At 35.9% G+C, this 22351-nt stretch overlaps 6 protein-coding genes and 1 non-coding gene across 9 annotated transcripts; 6 read left to right on the top strand and 1 right to left on the bottom strand.

The window, feature by feature from the left end:
• Nucleotides 1–99: 99 nt before the first annotated feature.
• LOC18029053 (magnesium transporter MRS2-3) lies at nucleotides 100–2380 on the top strand. The gene is made up of 6 exons (XM_024148619.1): nucleotides 100–489; nucleotides 974–1192; nucleotides 1266–1394; nucleotides 1572–1693; nucleotides 1783–1993; nucleotides 2090–2380. Exons 1-6 carry the CDS (start codon nucleotides 100–102, stop codon nucleotides 2378–2380), a joined length of 1362 nt encoding a protein of 453 aa, XP_024004387.1.
• Nucleotides 2381–2772: 392 nt separating this feature from the next.
• LOC18029054 (alanine--glyoxylate aminotransferase 2 homolog 1, mitochondrial) lies at nucleotides 2773–5580 on the top strand. 2 transcript variants are annotated; one of them, XM_024150035.1, is made up of 10 exons: nucleotides 2931–3046; nucleotides 3161–3325; nucleotides 3452–3682; nucleotides 3787–3957; nucleotides 4205–4348; nucleotides 4452–4631; nucleotides 4748–4973; nucleotides 5056–5169; nucleotides 5248–5334; nucleotides 5419–5580. In XM_024150035.1, the coding sequence occupies exons 3-10, from the start codon at nucleotides 3473–3475 to the stop codon at nucleotides 5460–5462; spliced, it is 1176 nt and encodes a 391-aa protein (XP_024005803.1). In that variant the 5' UTR covers nucleotides 2931–3046; nucleotides 3161–3325; nucleotides 3452–3472; the 3' UTR covers nucleotides 5463–5580. The 2 variants fall into 2 exon arrangements, with proteins under 2 accessions (XP_006411759.1, XP_024005803.1); XM_006411696.2 differs by lacking the exon at nucleotides 3161–3325 and having other exon boundaries at nucleotides 2773–3046.
• A 396-nt stretch (nucleotides 5581–5976) lies between these two features.
• On the top strand, nucleotides 5977–6666 carry LOC18029055 (ACD11 homolog protein). The gene has a single exon (XM_006411697.2). It carries the CDS (start codon nucleotides 5977–5979, stop codon nucleotides 6664–6666), a length of 690 nt encoding a protein of 229 aa, XP_006411760.1.
• Nucleotides 6667–9367: 2701 nt separating this feature from the next.
• LOC18029056 (defensin-like protein 313) lies at nucleotides 9368–9973 on the top strand. The gene is made up of 2 exons (XM_006411698.1): nucleotides 9368–9437; nucleotides 9801–9973. Exons 1-2 carry the CDS (start codon nucleotides 9368–9370, stop codon nucleotides 9971–9973), a joined length of 243 nt encoding a protein of 80 aa, XP_006411761.1.
• Nucleotides 9974–10998: 1025 nt separating this feature from the next.
• On the top strand, nucleotides 10999–11072 carry TRNAV-CAC. The gene has a single exon. It is a non-coding gene; the product is annotated as a tRNA-Val (tRNA).
• A 2452-nt stretch (nucleotides 11073–13524) lies between these two features.
• On the bottom strand, nucleotides 13525–16815 carry LOC18029057 (formin-like protein 5). Its single transcript, XM_006411699.2, has 6 exons — nucleotides 16591–16815; nucleotides 16372–16430; nucleotides 15000–16186; nucleotides 14528–14719; nucleotides 14278–14429; nucleotides 13525–14153 (listed from the first exon to the last, which is right to left on the bottom strand). Exons 3-6 carry the CDS (start codon nucleotides 16165–16167, stop codon nucleotides 13749–13751), a joined length of 1917 nt encoding a protein of 638 aa, XP_006411762.1. The 5' UTR covers nucleotides 16168–16186; nucleotides 16372–16430; nucleotides 16591–16815; the 3' UTR covers nucleotides 13525–13748.
• Nucleotides 16816–16934: 119 nt separating this feature from the next.
• On the top strand, nucleotides 16935–20867 carry LOC18029058 (MICOS complex subunit MIC60). Of its 2 annotated transcripts, none has more exons than XM_006411700.2 (12): nucleotides 16935–17053; nucleotides 17274–17337; nucleotides 17426–18145; nucleotides 18281–18403; nucleotides 18503–18655; nucleotides 18768–18845; nucleotides 19053–19145; nucleotides 19234–19353; nucleotides 19763–19840; nucleotides 19969–20148; nucleotides 20234–20335; nucleotides 20423–20867. In XM_006411700.2, exons 1-12 carry the CDS (start codon nucleotides 17043–17045, stop codon nucleotides 20654–20656), a joined length of 1956 nt encoding a protein of 651 aa, XP_006411763.1. In that variant the 5' UTR covers nucleotides 16935–17042; the 3' UTR covers nucleotides 20657–20867. The 2 variants fall into 2 exon arrangements, with proteins under 2 accessions (XP_006411763.1, XP_024005401.1); XM_024149633.1 differs by having other exon boundaries at nucleotides 17429–18145.
• The last annotated feature ends 1484 nt before the right edge of the window (nucleotides 20868–22351 follow it).

The following is a 22351-nucleotide window of genomic DNA, read 5'->3' on the forward strand; positions in this document are numbered from 1 at the left end:
GTATTTTGTTCCTTTACTTTTTACTTTGTAGGTTCCTTTCATATTGAAAACCTAAAAAAAACTCGACACACATGCTCTTCTCTGATTGCATCGTACGCCATGAGAGGTATGATTCAAGCAAAGCCAAACGCTGGCCAGCCGACACCGACGTACTCCACCGGTGGCGGCGGACGGAAGAAAGGCGTGTGCGTGAGGCCGTGGTTGGTGCTTTACTCATCAGGGGACGAGCCGAAGTTGATTGGGAAACACGACATCATGCGACGAACGGGTTTACCGGCGCGAGATCTTCGGATTCTAGATCCACTGTTGTCGTATCCATCATCTGTTTTGGGTAGAGAGAAAGCGATCGTCGTCAACCTCGAGCATATTAAGACAATCATCACCCCGCAAGAGGTTTTCCTGCTTAACTCCGGTGATCCTTTGGTGTCACCCTTTAAATACGAGTTACAGAGGCGGATTCTCTGCCACCATCATGTCTCTAAACCTCAGGTGACTTTAGGGTTTATGTTTTTTCACTCTTCGTTCGGAGGAAATATTTGGAAGTCTCTTTTTGGTTTTTGCTTTCCTATATTTTCTCCTTGTGGAATATATCATTGGCTTGTTAATATTTGCAATAGAGAGAGGAGAGAGGGTTCATCTGATACCCTTAATTAGATATGATACATAACTTTTGCAAGTTTTAAGTTGTTAGTTAACTTCTACAAAATTGGTTAAAATACTAATAATTGACCTCACTACCATGATGAATTTATAAGTGTATCTCATCCTTATTTGGTTCATTTTTTTTATCCTTTTTTAATTTTATTTTTAGAAAAACTTAACATTTTTTCTAACAAATCCAAAACCTCATTCTCGCTCTTCTTACGTGTCCAGTATATAATGCTTAGTTTTTCAAAGTTATATTCTCTCTTCTTGCTGGCTTTTTTTTCATAAATAATAATCTTTCTTTCTTTGTATGCCTTGTGTAAAGGAGGAAGAGAACTCTGAGGGAGAGGCTCATATATATACGAGAATAGATCCTTCCCAAGGAGAAGCTGGAACGCCACAATTGTTTGGAAACCAAGGGAGTGATGTAGCCAAGAAAGATGCGAAGCAAAGTCTTGAGAATCAAGATGGATCAAAGGTTCTTCCGTTTGAGTTCGTTGCTTTGGAAGTCTGTCTTGAATCTGCATCCAGCAGTCTGGAACAAGAGGTAAATCTATATATACTTGTGTTAAGACTAATTATCACAGAGGTATTTTCAGCCATATCTTATTCTAATGTAGGCCTTGAGATTGGAGTTAGAGGCTCATCTAGCCTTGGACAAACTTACTTCCAAGATCAGTACCTTCAACTTGGAGCAGGTTCTACAGATTAAAACCAGGCTGGTTAATATAACCGGACGTGTTCAGAAGGTATTCTAATTCAGACTTTCCCATAGCTTCTTTGATTTTTATGATTAATACAAATTTTTGTTCTTTCTAAGTTGTGAACCTAAGAGGTGGCCATATTCTAAACCATGCATGTTTGCCTATTACTTAACACCTTCTTTCTCTTCACGTGTATATAACCTACCTACCTGCATGTTCTAGGTTAGGGACGAACTAGAACATCTTCTAGACAATGATGAAAATATGGCTCAGATGTATCTTACGGAGAAGCTAGCACAAGAAGTTGAGAATTCAGATCTTCTTGAAGGAGACGAGGAGGACAGGCATGTACCAACTTTCTGAACGTACTTTCTTTCGATTATTCTGATATAAGTATAACATATCTGCTTAATTTTTAACCACAACATGTCAGGCTTGCATCGGAGGCTAACAGAGATGAAAGCTATCTTAAAGCAAATGATGCTCACGATCTTCTCACGAGTGAACTCAACGGAAACAGCCGTGGGACTCATGCAAGCCCAACCCGGAGTGCCATGAGCTACAAATTCAATATTAAAGAGCTTGAAATGCTTTTGGAACCATATTTCGTGCAGATCGATGGAACACTGAACAAACTATCAACAGTAAGTAATTCAAACACAGAGAGTGGTCACTTGATCTTGTCGGTGATTCAAGAACTTGTTCTTATCCATTGTGGTGTTGTGTTGTTTTGATGAAAGCTAAAGGAACATGTGGATGACACAGAGGACTACATCAAGATAAAGCAAGATGGCGAACAGAATCGTCTTTTGCAAAGTAATGTGAAGGCAACAACAGCTACTCTGTTGCTTAATGCCTTTATAGTCGTTGCCGGAGTGTTCGGTATGAATATAAGCATAGAGCTGTTCAAAGATGAGAAAAATGGTCCAATGATATTCCTTTGTATTTCGCTTGGATCTATTTTTGGTTGGCTATTCCTCTACGCTGTTATCATTCGCTGGTTTAAGTACAAGCGCTGGATCATTGAATGACTCTACCACACAACATTTATACTGTATTGTGTGAAAAATGTCCCATGCCCTTTGTTTTTGAGGCTTTTACTCATCTGACTAAAGAGTTGCGTTATCTTTTTCTTTGTTATTTTTCAATAATATTTTAATTAATTAATCAATTCGAGGATAGATAGATATCTCGTCGGATACTCCGCCTCTAGTCAGTGACACGTCATCAATCAATAAAGCAGAGGATAATCGGCGGTGATGTGTCAGCATGGAATCTTATTTAATTGACGTTGTTAGGTAGGAATCTCTTTTTGAGAATCGTATCGATACGTCGTCGTTTATAAAATATTGTGATTAACTCCAGTATTAATCTTACTGACAGTCGTATAAATACACTGTGATTTTGCTACCTAACTTGTCAATTATCTCTCTCTCTTTAGTTTTTAAGTTATGGCTTTACGGAGGCAACTTCTCAAGAGAGTCGTCGATAGAGCTTCAAATATCCATCATCATCTCCCTGCGATCTCACTCCTCCGCTCTGAGTTCTCCACGTCTCATTCTTTTGCCGATGCTCCGCCGCAGCTTCCGCCGTTCGATTACCAGCCGCGGCCGTATAAAGGTCCTTCCGCCGATGAAGTTTTCCAGAAACGGAAGAAGTTTCTCGGACCCTCTCTTTTCCATTTCTACCAAAAGCCTGTACGTCCGTTTTTTTCTTTCCCAATTTTCTCTTCGTGATTTGTCGTATTCTGCTGAAATCAAATACTAGGATTGAAATTCTATATGTTGGTTGTGTCTATCGCATTTGTTCAGGGACTAATAAGCGTCTTTGGATTCGTGAATCTCCGGATTTTTGCATATTTATGATCAATTGTTAGGGTTCCGCTTGTTCTAACCGTAGGAGCCCACAAATCGATTTGTGTGAACTGTGAAGTAAATTAGCTTGCGTTTGATCAATTTAACTCTGCTTGTGAATTCGTAAGTGTTCGCTTGGTCCTGATTGCATTTATTTTTATCGTCAGCTCGATCCATGTGATGACACTTGGATCTGATTTGATACTGGTTTTGTGGTTAATGTTCTATCCTCCTGTATTTGTTTTGCAGCTTAACATCGTTGAAGGGAAGATGCAGTACTTGTTTGATGAGACTGGTAGGCGATATCTGGATGCCTTTGCTGGAATAGTCACAGTCTCATGCGGTCACTGCCATCCCGACATTCTAAATGCTATTAACGAACAGAGCAAGCTTCTTCAGCATGCGACCACCATATACCTGCATCATGCCATTGGCGATTTCGCTGAAGCATTAGCTGCTAAGATGCCTAGAAATCTAAAGGTACTTGAGATTTAAGGAAAGAGCTCGTGAAGAATGATGTAGTTAGGTTAGGTTTCTGTATTTGCTTTGTCGAGGAATCAGCAAGCTTCACTATTTGGGTGCAGGTTGTGTACTTTGTAAATTCTGGCTCAGAAGCTAATGAGCTAGCAATGATGATGGCTAGGCTTTACACCGGTAGCCTTGAGATGATTTCATTGAGAAATGCTTATCATGGTGGAAGTTCTAATACTATTGGACTAACAGCTCTTAACACATGGAAATACCCATTACCACAGGTTTGTCCCCAAGACTTTCATTTCCCGGAAAATCGACTTGATTCCTGATATTCATATGCACTAAAATAGAGATATCGTCTTTAGCTTCGGTTTCTGCCTCTTCGCGCTTGGGTGACCATATATATTTCTGAAATTTAAGGCATAGTCTTTTACTTCACCTTTACCCACGTTTTAGAACCTTCAGAATAAAAGTCTCTGCAATATATTTCTCTACGATAGCGTGTTTGCCAACTCTGTTATTGTGCAGGGTGAAATCCACCACGTCGTAAATCCAGATCCATACCGTGGAGTATTTGGGTCTGATGCTTCTCTTTATGCAAAAGATGTGGAAGACCATATTCAATATGGTACTTCTGGAAAAGTGGCTGGTTTCATCGCGGAGACCATCCAGGTTTTTATCTGAAAGAACCATCAGATTACTTTAAACTATTGTCTTTTGATTTACCGCTCTCTCGAGCATCATCTTCACCTCGCCAGAATCTTTTCCACTGCAGGGGGTCGGAGGAGCTGTAGAATTGGCTCCTGGTTACTTAAAGTCGGTTTATGAAATTGTACGCAACGCTGGTGGTGTATGCATTGCCGATGAAGTCCAAACTGGATTTGGCCGGACAGGAAGTCACTATTGGGGTTTCCAGACTCAGGATGTAGTTCCTGACATTGTCACAATGGCAAAGGTTTGTCAAAAGAAGTTCTTACCATTTGAGAATCATACGACTACATTGACTGTTATTTACTTCACAAAAAGGTGGTGTGTAATCTTACTGACCATTGGTACCTGTTGTATTCACAGGGAATTGGAAATGGATTGCCATTAGGAGCTGTAGTGACTACACCAGAAATCGCGAGCGTTTTAGCCACGAAGATTCAGTTCAACACTTTTGGGGGAAACCCGGTTTGTTCAGCTGGTGGACTTGCTGTTTTAAACGTTATCGACAAGGAGAAACGTCAAGCACATTGTGCTGAAGTTGGTTCACACCTTATTCCACGTTTGAAAGATCTGCAGAAAAGACATGATAGTAAGTAAACAGAACAATCTTTGAGCTTTTTATCAGATCATTACTCTGTTTTTACTTAACCTCGTCTGTTTGTGGGATTCAGTCATTGGGGATGTGAGAGGAAGGGGATTAATGGTTGGGATCGAGCTTGTGACTGACCGGAAGGACAAGACACCAGCCAAGGCTGAAACAGCTGTCTTATTTGAGCAACTTAGAGGTAACCAACATTAAACAACATTTGAAAGCCAATGCATCGACTGCCTAACGAAAATCTTGCTATTTTCTCTTAATGAAGAACTTGGGATTCTCGTTGGAAAAGGAGGACTGCATGGTAATGTTTTCAGGATAAAGCCACCAATGTGTTTCACCAAAGACGATGCAGGTAAATTCATGATAATTTTTTTGATTTTTTTTTTTTCAAACGAGATGTGTATGTTATGTAATGAGTTTTGTTTTGTATCCACAGATTTCTTGGTAGATGCATTGGACTATTCCATGTCGAGGTTGTGAAGGACGAAAGAAAGTGAATTCTTAAACGTATGATCTGTTTTAATGTTTCTCTGTTCTTTGTTATGAACCAATCCAACTCTCTCTTCCTTTGATTTGAGAATAAATAAATAAAATTTCTTCCCCTGAGTAAGTATACTAGATGATGATGCCCCGTAGATCCGTGACTATAACATATACAACACTGAATTAACAAGGCAAATTCTTAATTGAGTGCAATCACCTCCAATTACATTTATTCTATATCCTCTTTCTCTCACCAAAATAGCTGCAAGCATTTATAGCCATTCTTTATATAGTTAAATTTTCCATTATAAAAAAAATGGTTCTCACCTGTGATTGATTGGTGAACCCGTAAGTGTTGCGAAAAGTCACGTCCCAAAAACATAAGCGCAGAACCATTTTTTCGCAAGTGTAAACAAACCATCACGATCAGAAAAAGTTTTCAACATTTCAAGCAATCGTGGCGAAGCTATATAAAAAGGAGGAGGAGGAGGAGGAGGAGAGAAAGAAAGTAATGGAGGAAGAGGAGGAAGAAGAAGAAGACACGTTCGAGGATGCCGTGTGCACCACGACACCCGCCAGAGTGAACAACACGCCTTTGTCGGTTATCACCGAGGCGTTCGAAGATCTAGCGGATCTGCTGAAACCAGCCGGATCAATAATTCAAGAGGACGGATTAAGGCTTGATGCTTTCTGCAATGCGTGCACTCACGTCTCTGTTCTCTTCAGCTGCCTCGGATTCGCCTTCAAATTCGCTGAAATGGAGTACGTCTCCAAGGTTAAGGATTTGGTGGAAGCCTCGAAAACGTTCGACACGTTACAGAACATATTGGATCTAGACGTGGAGAAAGACACGGTCAAAACACCAGGAAGCCATTCGCGTAACCTAAGACGCGTGAGACAAGGCTTAGATCTAATCCGAGCAATCTTCGAACAGTTCTTGATGACAGATGAATATTCTTTGAAAGACGCTGCGACAACAGCTTACACAGAAGTCTGCGCACCGTTTCATACATGGGCCGTTAGAACCGCTGTTTACGCCGGAATGTATACACTTCCGACGAGGGATCAACTTCTGTTACGGCTTAACGAAACGGATCAATCTGTTGAGAAGAACATGAGGAGGTACATGGAAGCGTCACGTCCGATCATAGAGTATATTGATAAACTTTACATTGAAAGGGATATTAAATTGGACTGGTAACAATTTTAATTTGTTTTTTTCAGTTGTCCTTGTAAATAGTTTTCTTTTTCCCTTGTAAATTTTAATTGGAACTTTTGTCAGAGGCCAAGCAAAGAAATGTTTGTAACTATTATGTAATGTGTTAAGCAAATTAAAACGTCCTCAAAATAAATGAAAAACAAAAAAAAAAAGAAATTATATTCCTTTCATCTACTTTTGATTACCATCAGTTTCATGTGTCGTGATTTCTGGCTTAGTCAGCGTCATTTTTCAATATCACTTAGGTATTGAATCCAGAAGTTTGATTGAAGGAATTAAGATTTCGATGAAATTCTTGTGTTATTTAATGAAGTATTCCATCCATTCTTTTAAATGTAACTAAATTCTAACCCGTGTATCCGCACGAGAATATTTTTTATTGTTTAACGAATTTTGTAATATAATTTGTGTTTTTGAGTTTAGATATAATTATTTTTTATAAATATATTTTTTAATAAGCGAAAATATTGATTTTTTAAATATATTTTTATAGTATTAAAATTAATTATGATTATAAAATATAATTTTAACCCGTCCGCTAATATTAATTCAAAATGAATTATTATAAAAACATAATTCTAATTTTTCCGTTCATATTACCGTATAATATAAATATTTGTTAAAAGTTTGAGATGTATTAACAATATTATTTAGCATTATAGTTTTCTAAAATTTAATCAACGAAGAGAGTGTACAACTGGTTTTTCAAACCACATTATAGTGTATGCAATAATTTTTAATTTTTTATGTTTTAATTTTGTATGAAAAATATATTTTTGATATACATGTATAATTCAAAATTAGTGATATTAGTTACCAAAATATTTTTAACCCGGTTTTTTATATATATTTTTTAGTTCTATGAATTTTAAAAAATATATTTTTAATATTTAAATTATACGTTTGAATTTTAACAATTATTTTATTATTAATTTGTAAACAATTCATAATCGTAAATATATTATATAAACAACATAAATATCATATCATTTACATCATTATAAATATTTTATATTTCAAATATGACCATTATTTTTCATATGTGAATTTTTTTTTTCAAAAATTCTAGATATTTTGGATAAAAATGTTTAATAGTATAGAAATTATTTAAATTAGAATCTTTAAATCAAATCTAAATTAATATCTGATTTATTATTTTTAATCAAATCAAATCAAATCTAAATTATCTATATTTAAAGAACTCTAAAAATATTTAAATTAATAACTAATTTTCGAAATTAAATATAAATTATTTTTAAAATTATTTTAAATACTTAAAAAAAATTTGGAGTGTTTGGAAGCAAATACTAAATGTGCTTATGTTTTAATATAATATAATATAGATGTGTTATTAGATTCAGTATGTTTAGTCATTCTTTCAAAATACAATTTACTGTTATTCAATCTATTAGTTTTTTTTACTGTTATTCGATCAATTTTACTGTTATTCAATCCTTTCATATTTGATGTCTTTTTTGAGAAATTGAATTTCAAATGTTGTTCATTCTATATCATTAAATATTATTTGCTTTTAAACTTTTCTAAAACCTCTTCTGAAAAATAAACTTTTATAAGAACTCAAAACTGGTTTTGTCTTGAATTTATGGAAATTTAATAATATATATATTTTTTTTTAATAATTATATCTATGTACACAAAAAAATAACCAATTCAAAATGCATAGATTTTAGAGAAATTTGTCCCTATTAAAATTCTTTTGCATTCTGGTCAAATCTTGGAAAAACTCTTTTGCATTCTTAAACATAAAAGTTAACAAAATTCCATCAAATCCTTTTAAACACGAGAACTTCTATTGCTATCTCTTCAATTGAATTCTTTCAGATTCAATTAAATGTCTAGATTCAACTAAATTCCATCAAATCTTTAGACTTTTTACGTTAAGTTTTAACCTGACAGATGTTTAAAATTTTCCGATATTTGCAAAAATCTTTATTAATTCCTGTAAAAAGCGATTTATTATAATAAATAAGGTATTAACACTTACAGTCCACACCACATACACCAGGATTCCCCACTAACATATATATTAGTCTATACATTTAGTAGGTCGAAATATTAATACACTCATACGTTTTTTTCAATATCAGACTTGAATTTCAGTAGAAGACTGCCAAAGCAATAAAATCATTGAAGATTGGACCTACAAATGACAGATGTGTAATACTCCCTCTGTTCAGAATTATTTGATGTTTTAGAAGGTTTTTTTTATTCAGAATTATTTGATGTTCTCACTTTTCAATGCAAAATTTAATGAATTTTTATAGTTTTTGATCTTTTATATTCTGCAGATTGTCTTATTATTGGCTGAATGATATTTAAATGAATTATAAATAATATTTTTAGTATAGAAAAAATAAAAATTAAATGAATCCTTAAACTGTGTGCAAAAACCTTAAACATCAAATAATTCTGAACAGAGGGAGTATTACTTAAAAACTTGTAGATACACAAAGATGTGTAAATTTTTAGTCAAAGATGTGTAATATTACTTCCCTAATATTAATATTTTAGTCAAAGATGTGTAATTAATATTACTTCCCTAATTGTAATATTTTAGTAAAATGATCGATTTTTAAATTTTTATAATCTCACTATTTATTTCTTGAACTATATATAACAAGTGAAATATAAAAACTCCAAACATAATCTCTGAATACGAAAAATGGAAGTCAAGAGATCATCTACCTCTCCTCTACTTTTGGTTACCATCATGATCATGATCATCATTTCTGGTTAGTCCTTTTCATTGGTTTTGAAGACGAAAGGGAAATTTAGCTAACTAAAGTTTCCGTAATAGCATATTTTAGCTGACTAAAAGACTTGTTTCAGCATTAAAATTTGACTAAATATTACTATTAGGGAAATTTAGCTGAAAGGGATACTTATCCCACATCTTTGTGTATCTGTTGTACATTTTTTTGTAAGAAATTTAGATTATTAGTTTTTTTTTTTTTGAAAGCGAGGTTAATGGTACTTGACTCGTGTCCAGGATTGAAATTCACTTTCTTGTCGAATAAACACATATTTATTTGCCCAAGACTACTTACTGAATGTCTCTCTCTCTCTCTCTACTCTTCTGTTTATTGAATTTTCAGGACCAATATCAGTCGATGCAAAATGTAAACATCCGGTCGGACCGTATACGGAGTCATGCTTTACGGATTGCGTAACCGGAAAATACGGATATGAATATGAATCCGCTTTTTGCGTACGTAACAAGACTGGAACTTGTATGGTATGTTGCTGCGAGAAAATCAACGAAGTGTAACCAGAGTTGGATTTAAGAATTTGAGGGTTATAAACAATTTAAGAGTAATATTAATAAAAATTTATAATTTGGGAACCAAAATGTTCATGTATAATCTCAGAAAAAGGGGTTAGAGGCCAATGTTTCTTCTGCTGTCCCCAGATTGGTCTTGAATATAATACTTAAAAGTAAATTAAAAAAGAGAGACCCCAAGGGTTTTTTTTTTTTGAATTTTTTGCTAAACAAACTCATTAACTTTTAAATGACAAAAACTGGCCGTTTCATACATGCTAACAATTTTGTTCGACGTCAATTTTGTCGTTGTAAATTATTATTTTTTATTTTTTGTTGTATCCTAGTAATTTAGTTGGAGCTTTTGTCTAAATTCTGAAGGCCTAAAAAAAAAAAAAAGAGTTATGTAATGCATTGAGCAAATTAAAACGTTCTCGAAACGGTAAAGGGAGAGGAAGAGATCATCTTCCTTTCTTCTACTTTTGATTAGCACCAGTAGTTCCTTCTTTTTTTTTTTGATCAAACCACCAGTAGTTTCATGTTCGTTATTTCTGGATACATAGCTAAAAAACAACACAGAGAGACCCGATACGGCCATACTCTTTTCTTTTTAACGGCACGGATTTATTTATGCATAACACTTATTCGTTGATTTACACAATCAGTAAAGCATGTGTTCTAGTAATTACTTTCATCCTTCTATAACACTAATTAATACGACTGGCAACAATATAATTTACAAAAAAAAAACACATTTACAGTTTGATATTGTTTAATTATGTTTCGGATTGGTTTTATCCCTTTTCATATATTTTTCTATTGAAACCACTTTCTAAAAATATAGTTTAATTTTTAAATCACTATTTAGCTCTTTTCGACTACCAACTAATTTTTGAAAACAATCATTTACCAAACCATAGGTCCTTGCTTGTTTGGTGGTATTCAGTTATTCATGCCATTAGGTTTTGTATCAGTGTCTCCGGTTTTCATTATAACAGGTGATATATAGTATTCTGATTATCACCCACATCAAAGTCTGGGTGGTGTAGTCGGTTATCACGCTAGTCTCACACACTAGAGGTCCCCGGTTCGAACCCGGGCTCAGACATTTTTCATTTAAAAAGTCAAAAGTAATCAGTAATCATGAACAAATAACTAAAGTCGGTCCACTACATGTCTAATTCGTTTCTTTACAAACCATTTAACAAAACCCTAAAAAAAAATCATTTCTAAAAAATGTATACATAGTAATTATTCAGTATAACGGCAAAAATGAATGAATTATTCAAAAAGTATATTAATTAGTACGAACCATATTTTTTTATTATCAGTTCAGCTATAATAAAAAAGGTTCTAGGATTTATATTTTTCAGTTATAAGCATGAAAGTCTTTTTTTTTTTTTTTGAAACGGGCCTATAAGTATGAAAGTCTTAAAAGATCTTTTTCTGTAAAGTTTTAAAATATGATTGAGAACAACATCCAAACTTACTATTTTAACATGTCATTGTAATTAGTAACATGTTATTGTAATTAGTAACATCCTAATTCTTGGTATCTTTTACAAAGCCTATGTGTTTAGAAATTTCACATAAAAGAATACAAATAAACTGGACTCCGACTAGTTGGCCATTAATCTCCCATCCACGCCCATATTTTGACTTACTAGATTATTTACTCATTCATAAATTCTAAAGTTTTGACTTATTCAATTGTTTTTGAATTGGTAGGTGTAAAATAAACTCAGCAGTAGGACAAACTGCAAAAGTTCAATGTGAAATAAACTAAACTGATTTTAAGATCTCAATGAGAAGAAAACAAAACAACCAGTGTAAGATCTAAATAAGAAAAAAACTCAAAAAAATATAAGATACAAATAGGGAAAATATCTAACCGAGGTAAAGTCCAAATAAAGAAAATGTGTAACCGATGTAAAGTTTGAATAAGGAAAAGCTCCGAATTAGAAAACGTCTAACCGAGTTAAGTGAATAAAACAATAGAGCAGAAAAAACTATAGTAATTATAGTTTTAGTCGATAAATTATTACAAATTACTTTGAGAAGAGAACCATGCAAAGATTAATCAAATTATATATGACGAAGATAATATTATGGACCATAACTTTAACTTAAGTCATTGACATAAGAGCCGCCCTTAAAGCAAAAGCCACATATTAGATGAAACCTCCCTTCTAATTTATTATTTTTAATGAGTGATTAGTAAGTATATGGTAACTAGTGGAAGAACCCACTTCCGGCTTCCCATGGTATAAGCCACTTAATCACGATTGTTTAATACATCAAGCTATTATAATTTTACAAAACAGTTGATGCATAGTTTCACTCACTATTAAATACGTTATCATCTTAATTCATAGTTTAAGAGAAGCTCTGTAAAAAAAAAAAGAATTTCTTGGGGATTTATAGCTATTTACTTTGAGGTCATCTAGAATCCATTCTAGATTTGATATTTCATTTTTCACGATAATCTTCCTATCTAATCGATTATAGTTGATCAATTAAAAAGGAAAAGTTTCCATCGTACTTTTTGTAAATGATCTACACTTGTTTTGTCTTATTGTCATTCATCAACAACAACACTATTATCTTACAAGCCTCTGCTTTTGGAGTTTGAAAGAGGTCAAAAGAAAACTTCAAAATAAGAATAGAAAATCAAATTCTGGTGCCAATTAACCAGATTCGGAGGTAAGGCCATTGATCTAACGGAGGCAAGGTTGATCTACACTTTATGAAATTGTTACATGCAACATCATGAAAACTACACATTATGATCAACAAAACAAAAGAAAAAACCATGAGAACTATAGACCAGAAAAGCCAAAATTTCTCATATATAAAGGTAAAAGAGAAAAAACAAAATATAATAAGGGGCAATGAAGTCATAGAAACCTCTATAAATAGGCACTCGTCAACAAACTCAGCATTCAGTTGGAAACTCTTAACTACATGCTATTCTTACAACATTTATCCGCCAATATATATAAACACTATAAACAGAATTAAAAATGTCATCCATTGGAGCAAGTTACGCACCCGTACATCTTATGCAGAAGAAGCTGAAGGAGAAGATAAAGAGAGAAAATGAGAAAGAAAAGAAGAGAGAAGAAAAAGCTCAAAGCCTCGCTGTCGAAAACTCTTTTGCCACTGGAAGGGATTCTAACAAAATCTACCCTTCTTGCTTATCTTATAGTGAAAAAATAGCGATCAAATCGCAAGAGTGAAATCTAAAGTAAGGAATTTCTGGTTCAGAAAGTTCTCTCTATGTAATTTGTCCTTGTATATGTAACATATCTTATATTCTGTCTGTTACTTGGTGTTTCCTTGTCGAGTGTTAAAAGGTTGTTGTAAGCAAGTTTAGTTATCGATTTTTATTTTTCGGAAAACATTTTGCTGGCACCAAAACTCGGAAGTCAAATTCCGACCGATCTGAAAAAGATAATCAGAGTTCTATATAACCTCACACGCGTGATATTCGATTCGTACGTACGACTGATAATATTGGTTTGCTTGTACTTGTTTTTGAACCAACAATTGTTCATAACTTCATAAAAAAGGGGAAAAAAAAATGGGAGTAAAGGTCCAAGCAACTCTGTTCGTTCATCAAAGATTCAAACCAAAGTCTAGTAAACATAAGAGTCTTCTCCTGCGTTCTACATTAGAAATACCAAACCAAACTCAACAAAGTCCTCAACTTTTGTCCGCACTGAGCTAAATTCCTAAGAGTCTGCTATGAAAATAATGACCTGAAACCCCCCAAGAAACAACGTCACTTCTTGTTCTTAGCTGCAAGTTTAGCTGCAACTTGCTCTTCTGACAAGGGCAAGTAATATATCCTGGGGATTGCTTTGGTCTTCTTGAAGAGATCATCAAGCGTGACTATGGGAGGTTCTTGTTCCTCAGGGACTAGAGGAGGAGGAGGGGGCGGAGGAGGAAGACGTTCTATGACTGGAGGTGCTTTAGCCAGAGGCGGCGGTGGTGGAAGAGCAGTTGGAGGTGGCCGCGAAATTGCCTGAGCCTGTGGCTGAGGAGGAGGAGGCAGAGGTGCTTCCAGTTTCGCTTTTACTTCTTCTGGTCCAACAAATTCAGCTGTCAGAAGGCGACCTCCGTTAGGTGGCCACTGGAGGTTATACACTGCTTCTCTTGTTGCTGCAGCTTCTTCAACAGATGAATACTACATGTACATCACAACAAGATTCAGATAAGGAAAAACTCTTTGGATATATAAGTAAAAGTCAGAAGAACAAAACTGGAATCAACATTTTTGTAAACCAAAAGGATTGAAGAAGCGGTCTTACTGATACATAGCAGTGGGTCTTAATATGGTCCATCCAGAAACTAACGACGTTTCCGGTTTTACCCAGAAGCTCTTGAACAGCTTTCAGTGTGAACGGCCTAAGGAAATGATCAATCCTGAGGGAATTCGTAGGCTCCTTTGGCGATGGAGGCACTGCCAATAGATATATTAAACACAAAATATTATAAAACAATATTTTAAACAACGGATAAGAGATGGTAACATACATATACGGGTGATATTTTACTTACCCACACGTTCCTTGGGTCCATCCTCACTAACCGAAGAGTCGGATCTTGAATAGTCACGCTTCTGACCAGTTGACCTCGGAGTTGTGGTGGGTGTGGCGCTATTAGTGGCCTGTGCTTCATGAACTTTAACACTCCCAGAGTTCCATCGCCGTTGCCTTTTTGCAGGCTCATTGTTTCCAACAGCTTCTTGATCTAAAAAGAGGTAAAAGTTGAAAGATTTCATCATAGGTGGCTTGGAATTCATGAAATTGTTAAAAAGCCAACAGAAACAAAAAGTAGCCATAAACACAAAGATGAAACAACTATTTAGCAACACATGCTTCAAGAGCCAACAGAGACACGAAGTAGCCATAAACACAAATATGAAACAACTATTAAACACTAGCAACATATGCATCAATAGCCGACTTGACAAGATCAAACACAGAAGACTAACATGACTAATGAGCGAAATGAAATTGAGAAGCCTTACCATTGGCAGGAAGCTTTCTTTTGTCAGAAGCCACCAGTGGATGACTTTTATTTTCAGGGACTTCCCCTTTCCCAACATCCATAATATCAGCACGACTTTCCTCCTTATCAGTAACAATGTCATTTTTATCACTCTTATCCACCGCTTCATGAGATGTAACTGATTCGGTTTGCTTCGTCTCTGGCTCATCCTCCATAGACTCATCACCAGAACTTCTATCTAAATTCAACTTTTCTGAGTCGCCTGCATCGATAATACTATTTCCTTTGGTGATATCTGCATTAGCAGCATCGCTGTCATCTCCACCTCCAACAGATATCTTCTGCGCAAGTGGCTCCTCGACATCCATTGGATGCGATTCGCCAATGACTGTTGATGGCTCTTGGGACTTATTAACATTTTGTTCTAATTTGACATTATCAGCAATTTCGTTATCCTTTAGTTCTATTTTTTCATTATTTGACACAGAATCAGTAGTAATACAATCAGATTTTACCTCAAACCCTGTAACGGGGATGACCTCAGATACCTGGTTGTAAATAGCAGATTTTTCAAGCACTGCGTCTGTAGGTTGGGCCTTAGAATCCCCAGCATCCAACCCGCTAAATGTTTCCTTATTCTCTACATCAGATTTCTGAATAATGTGCTCATTAGTAGCGTCTTCGGAAACTACTGCATCAGTTGCAACCACACCAGATTCAACTCCATCTAGCTTCACATCAACCACTGAAGTATCAAGACCAGCTATGTCTCTAACATCATCAACCTTTTCATCCTGGCCACTAGCATTAACCTCTGGTTTAGAATACACCGGGGGTGGTATTATCTCTACCGCAGCTGTCGTTGTCGTCGCATCAGCTGGTTCTGGAGTTGTCTCAGCTGCAACTAGAGTTGTCTCAACAGGAGTGGTTTGCCTTTGATCTGGTGTAACTTGGCGTCGAGTAATCTCAGCTTCTTGATTGGCTGCCACAGCAGCAGCAAGAGCAGCACTACGGAGTCTTTCAGACTCTTCTTGCTCAGCACGAAGGGCGTCATCTAGACGCCTAACCAATTCCTCCTTCAAGCCTCTTGTTGTTAATCTGCGTCTTTTAAGCTCTTCCTTCAATTCCGTAACCTTCCACTTATCGATTGGTCGATTGTCCAAGATTGGAAAGGGTGATGACGACATCTTAGCCTATGAGCTGATTCTGAAAAAGAAAAAAAGAAAAAATCAATAAAATAATCTTCAAAAGAAATCTATTGTAGGGGAATAGATTTCTCTAAAATCCAAATTAGCCAACGAAAACAAATGAGACAAATAGCATTGCAACGCATTAAATCTAGTTCTCCAACAAACCCAAAGCAAAAGAGATAAACTTTTACGATGACTTACAGTAAATTGGCCTGAAGCTTTTCGAATTGCGTGAACGAACGCCGGGATAATGTAAAACCCTAAATTCGCAGTAGAAGAAGAGCGGCAATTAGAGAGATTCCCAAACAAAAGACAATGATCAAAATCCACCACGGAAGATTACAAATTTCCACAGTTCCAACGCAAATCAGAAAAAAGAAATCAACTTCTAAGCTCAAACCGAAGAAAAAGAACACGAACCTGAAAAACGAAATCTCGAAGATAAGAAACGGAGAAAAGAGAGACCTGCGTCAGTAATTCAAGAAGAGATGAACAGATAGAGCGAACATTGGGGATTTTCTAACCCGACATTGTCTTTGATTAAAAAACAAAACGAAACAAAATTTGAGGAAATTGAAAGAGGAGGCGAATTCTAGGGTTCTTGTTCGTCGGGTGTTTGATAATGGGAAAAATGTCGAGGACTTCAAGTGAAGGAGTTGTATGATACTCTAATAAGTACCACCAATCGCCAACAGAAATGTCGAAATTACCCCTTGATAATCAAACGCTCCCATACGGCGTCGTTTTAACGTCAAAACGCTTTTGGGGTTACCAGAGGAGAGAGCATATCATATTAGTTACCCACCGGAGGCTTCTCCAAAGTCTTCTCCGTCCGTCGCAACTTTTTCTCCGTTCTTCACAGCAACGCGATAATGCTGCGGAAGTATGTTTCCTCAACCCTTATAAATCTGATTGCTTTTGATGATTTTTTGGTTTTTGACGGAGACAATCCGTGCTGTACAATTGTTACCGATTCTCTTGTTGTGGCAAAATCATATTTCCGTAGGTTTAGGGTCTGTTCGTTGTTGATCTCTCGAGATTGAGAGCTATTGTTTCGTTGTGAATCTTACCGAATGTGATTATTGTCGCTGCTCTTTGCTTAGGTCTGTTCTCGAGCTGTCTTCGCGTTTGTCAATAAAGAGATTCCCAAGGAATTTGGGAGCTCAGGTGAGTACGCATTTAGTGGTGATTCTAGTTTAGCATCTTGTAACTATACTCTTGTTTCTGATTGTTGTATGCTATGTTTGCATTGCAGCAGAGGTTTCATTTGAGTTCTTCGAGAAAGGCTTCTACATCTGGCAAAAATGGAGCTAATCCCGTTGGAAAACCAAACGGTGATCCACCAAAAGCGTCTCCTCCTCCTCCTCCTCCTGTGGGGAAACCAGATGGCTCTAAAGGTAGTTCTTCAAAAGTTGTCATAGGAGGCGTCGCGGTCGTTGGTGCCTTTCTGGTAGCATATCAGACTGGGTATTTGGATCAATATCTGGGGAAAGAAAAGCAGACCATAAGCGAACCAGTTACTGAAAATCTGGAGGAGGCTGATCATCTTAATGTAGCTCCAGGTGTTGAAGATTCTACTGGAATTAGCTCGTCAATGGATAGTAAAGCTGAAACGCAACCTGAAGTTCCTCATTCTGAAGCTTCTGCGGGAGTGCAGAGTGACATATTAGTGCAGCCCGAGTCTGATGTAACACCTGATCGTTATACATATGTTTCTTCTAACCAAGAAGAGACGCCTCAAGAAATTGCTACTGATAGAACAGAGAAAAGCTCGCCTATTTCTTCAGATGATAACTCTGCATCTGAAGATTCGAGTAAGTCTGACACGTCCACAGAGGCAGAAAATGTGAGGTTGGAAGCTGTACCACAACCTGGGGATAGTACTGTTGTTAGTGCCCAGCCTACTACGGTTGATAGAGAAAGTGATATGGAATCTGCCTCACCAAAGGATCCTGCTACTGAAAAGGCACCTCAGGTACAAATATTTTTTTCCTTTTAGGTGAACTTGAAAAAGAACTACACGTAATGAAGATAAAAGCTTACAGATTAAAACGCAGAAGATGAACTACGCAGGAATGATCTACATCTCTAATTAGCCGTTCTCTTACAGGATGACATTGAGCGGGAAGTAGAAATGCCAGGTTCTCTCCTTAAGGAATACAATCTAGAAGGCAGTAGTACTGAAAGCACTAGATCCCTATCAACTGGGGAGCAGCTGACTAAAGAAACTGAGGTTTCAAACTTGATTTTCCTCTCTCTGTTCCTTCAGTGCTTTGTATTGATTGATAATTACCGAGAAAATATTCTTAATCCGCCCTACTTTGTGAATTAGGCTCTTCCTAACTCAATTGAGGGGCTGAAAGATGGTTACATGACTGAAGATAGAAAGTTGGTACTTGATTTTCTCGATGCCATCCATGAAGCTGAGAAGAGACAGGCACATTCAGATGACCAGTTTTATGCTGAAAAAATACGAGCCATGAAGGTTGATAATAGGATGAAATATCTCATAATAATGTTTTCATCTCTGTACTGCCTTTGCGTTATCTGTGAGGTTTAATTTATTTACCCCTGCCAATTGGCCTGACTATCCTCAGGAGAAGTACGAAAATGAGTTGAGAGATCTTAGAGCACGTGAATTAATGCGGATAGAGGAGGCGGCAATATTGGATAAGGTACTTCTATCTCTTTACCTCTGCTAGATTATTAAACACTCAAAGTCGCACTGCTCATATGCATCAGACTAACATGATGATGTTCAGCTTTAAAAAATTGGACATCTGATGCGATAATTGTTTAAATCCATCTAATCTCGGTTTCATGTTCCCGGGTAGAAAGAAAACATACGGCTATAATTTAAGCGCCACTGTTGCTTTATCCAGGAGCTAAAAAGAGAAAAAACAAAAGCTGCAGCTGCTATCAAGGCAATCCAAGAGAGAATGGAAGATAAGCTCAAAACGGAAATTGAACAAAAGGTCTGGTCATTCGCAGGGAGATGAGAATAAAAGTGTATGGCCTATGGCGATTTGGATAGTCATAACTGACAATTTGTATTTACTGCAGGAAACTGAAGCGCAGTTGGCTTTGAGTAAAGCTGAAGAAATGGCAAAAGCTGAGTTGATTTCGGCAATTGTAAAAGAAAAGGCAGCACAAACTGAGAAGATGGCAGAAGCAGATCTTAATGTAAGTAAAGACAAAAACGGTGTTACCTAAAGGTTCCAACCTCATGGTATAGAATGTTGCACAGACTGTTTCGTAATCATAATTAGGAAGAAGGTGTAGGAATCCAGTTGCACGTTGAAATCAGATAGGTTCTGAATATGACTAAAGTACTAAACCATAAACGAAAGTTATTACTGCACTCTGTTGAAAACATTTCATCAAGACAAAGAAAGTGAAGGTATTGTGATGAGAAATGATGAGAAATGCGCATATTGTAAAGATGTTGAAAGCGTAATCTCTGTTCTAACGAGCTCTCGAACCCAAATTATAACTATCCAACTCACACAAATTTGTGTTACCTTTCTCTTTGTAACTAAGTGAATTCCTGAAATTGTAGTCATGTCTCTTTTTTGCCTTCTAATTTTCGTAGATAAAAGCGCTGTGTATGGCATTCTATGCGCGCTCTGAAGAGGCTCGCCAAAGTCATTCAGTTCACAAGCTTGCATTGGTAAGAATCCAATTTCTGATTTTTTTTTCATGGGTTGATGTTAATGTCATGTAACTTTGCTATTCTATACCACCTTCTAAGTTTATATATGATTTTTTTTTTAAAAAAATACATTCTGGTTATTGAAGGGTGCACTTGCGCTTGATGATACACTTTCAAAAGGACTACCAGTCCAAAGAGAAATCGATATGCTTCAGACTTATCTTGAAGGAATTCATAAGAACTCAATGTTAGACTTGGTGTTATCATCTCTTCCAGAAGAAGCACGATCCAATGGAACAGATACAATACTGCAGCTGAACCAGAAAGTGAGCTTATTATCAATTTAAGAGATGTCAAAGGATGTAAGACAGTTCAACTTATTTCTTACTCTCTTCTCTTTACTATTTTCAGTTCAATACCTTGAAAGGAACACTTAGACACTTCAGTCTCATTCCACCTGGTGGCGGAGGAATCTTAGCACATTCACTAGCACATGTTGCATCTTGGCTCAAGGTATGCTACTTACGGAACAAAAGTCTGCACTCCAAAACTCTGAGTATTAATGGCTTCCTTGTATTTTTTCTTTTTTTTGGGTTACAGTTCAAGGAAGTGGATCAAGCTAATGGAGGCATTGAATCTGTAATTAGAAAGGTTGATGATTACTTGGCCGAGGGAAAAATAGCAGAAGCAGCAGCTGCACTTGAAGAAGGTGTTAAAGGAAGTAAAGCAGAGGAAATAGTCGGTGATTGGGTGACACGTGCAAGAAACAGAGCCATTACAGAACAAGCTTTAACTCTTCTCCAATCTTATGCAACCTGTGCCAGTCTCACTTGATCAGATCATCCCTCTCATAATCTCATTAAAAGTTCTTTTTTGTTCGATACTTACGAGGATGTTTGTCGATGGAGAAAACATGCGTTGAGAAAAGAGGAAACTGCTATAAAGCCCAATAAAGCCCATGAGGCCATGTGCTTCTGCTTTCCCGACATTATTTCCACAATTGTTTTTTCCGGCTTGAAAGAACAATAATATAATACAGTATTTTTACTCCGGCCAACAATGAGAAAAGAAAAAGATGGTTGGTTATCTATGTTAAGAAATGCTTAACAATAGAATTATGTTAAGAAATGATAAAGTTTAGAAAAAAAAAAAATCATAATTCACGGATAACAAATAAATGATAAATGATTGTTGTTGATAAATTTTGAAGTTGACACCGTAATTACTTTCGGTGAGTACCCTCTGCATTATTGTTGTGTATCCAAATTAAGAATCTAAGAAAGATAACACACCAAACCCAACGAACACAATGGTCATGCATGTATCTTTTTAAAAAATCTATTTAATTAAAAGCATACATATATAATTGGAACCTTGTCCTGTCCACATTATAAACTTTAAACTTTTTTGGACTCTGGTTTCTAAAAAGCAAAACCATATATATTATGGCTGTTTGTAATACGTTGATATAAAGAATATTAATGTAGACACTAAAAAAAATCAAGATTACCATATACAAACATAATTAGGACATGGATATAAATTAAATTTATCGATTGCGGGAAACTTCTTCTCGTCGGTTTTGCTTAAATTATGTTACTAAATGTACCAAACGTTGAAGGTTTGCTCGACAACTCCAAAACATTATAAAATTTTGTCAGCTAACTTACCACTAAATGTTTCAGTGGATCACCTTCCTATTCTTATTTATAAGTTATAACTACAACTAATAATGTGGATATTTAATAATAATAATAACAAGCATAAGCATTAAATCGGGTATATATATAATCTGTTCTGCGCCTCGTTTGAGAGTTTCTAAAGCCTTACTGAAATAATAATAATTTTTACCTAAAGAAGAGCACAGGAAAGTACTTAATTAAGTACACTTTAGTATACCTAATAGAGTCTTTGGACGATATGAAATATACAAAAATTAATTTGAGAAGCTGAAATCTTATTCCCCACCATCATTAATAATTCCAAATAATTGAAATATTGCAAATTTTATTCACCAGCTGAGCAGACCCAGCGAACCTTAAATATGAAACAGCTAGAGTTGAGAGAGGTGAGGTGGCACAGCTCTTCCAATCAGGAGACAGCTTCACACGCGTATTCCAGCCGGCGCCGTCAAATGTTTCTCACTGTATACATATCGAACGCTCACGATCTCTCCTCAAACGTGTGAAGCTGTCTCGAATTAAGTGTAGTAGTAAGTTAACCCAATTAGCAAAAACCACCTTTATAATTTTGCTAATTCTATCATTTATCCTATATCCCTATTTATGTAATAGTGAACCGTCTTTTTAATTGTTTAAATAAACTGTTAATTGTTAAGCTACTAGTATGAATTCGTTAAGAAATGCATGGCTCTCACCTTCTTTCGGTCTTCCTATAATAAATAAAAAAAGCTAAGCACCTTTAATATTAATTTAATTTGTTCAATTTAGATCAGATTATCAGTTCGGTTAATCTGAAATTCGCATTTATAATCTTAGGTCTTGCGTTTCTCTAATCTAAATCAGAGCG

The sequence above is a fragment of the Eutrema salsugineum genome, unplaced genomic scaffold (genome assembly GCF_000478725.1).
Source record: "Eutrema salsugineum unplaced genomic scaffold, Eutsalg1_0 scaffold_1, whole genome shotgun sequence".
NCBI lineage: Eukaryota > Viridiplantae > Streptophyta > Magnoliopsida > Brassicales > Brassicaceae > Eutrema > Eutrema salsugineum.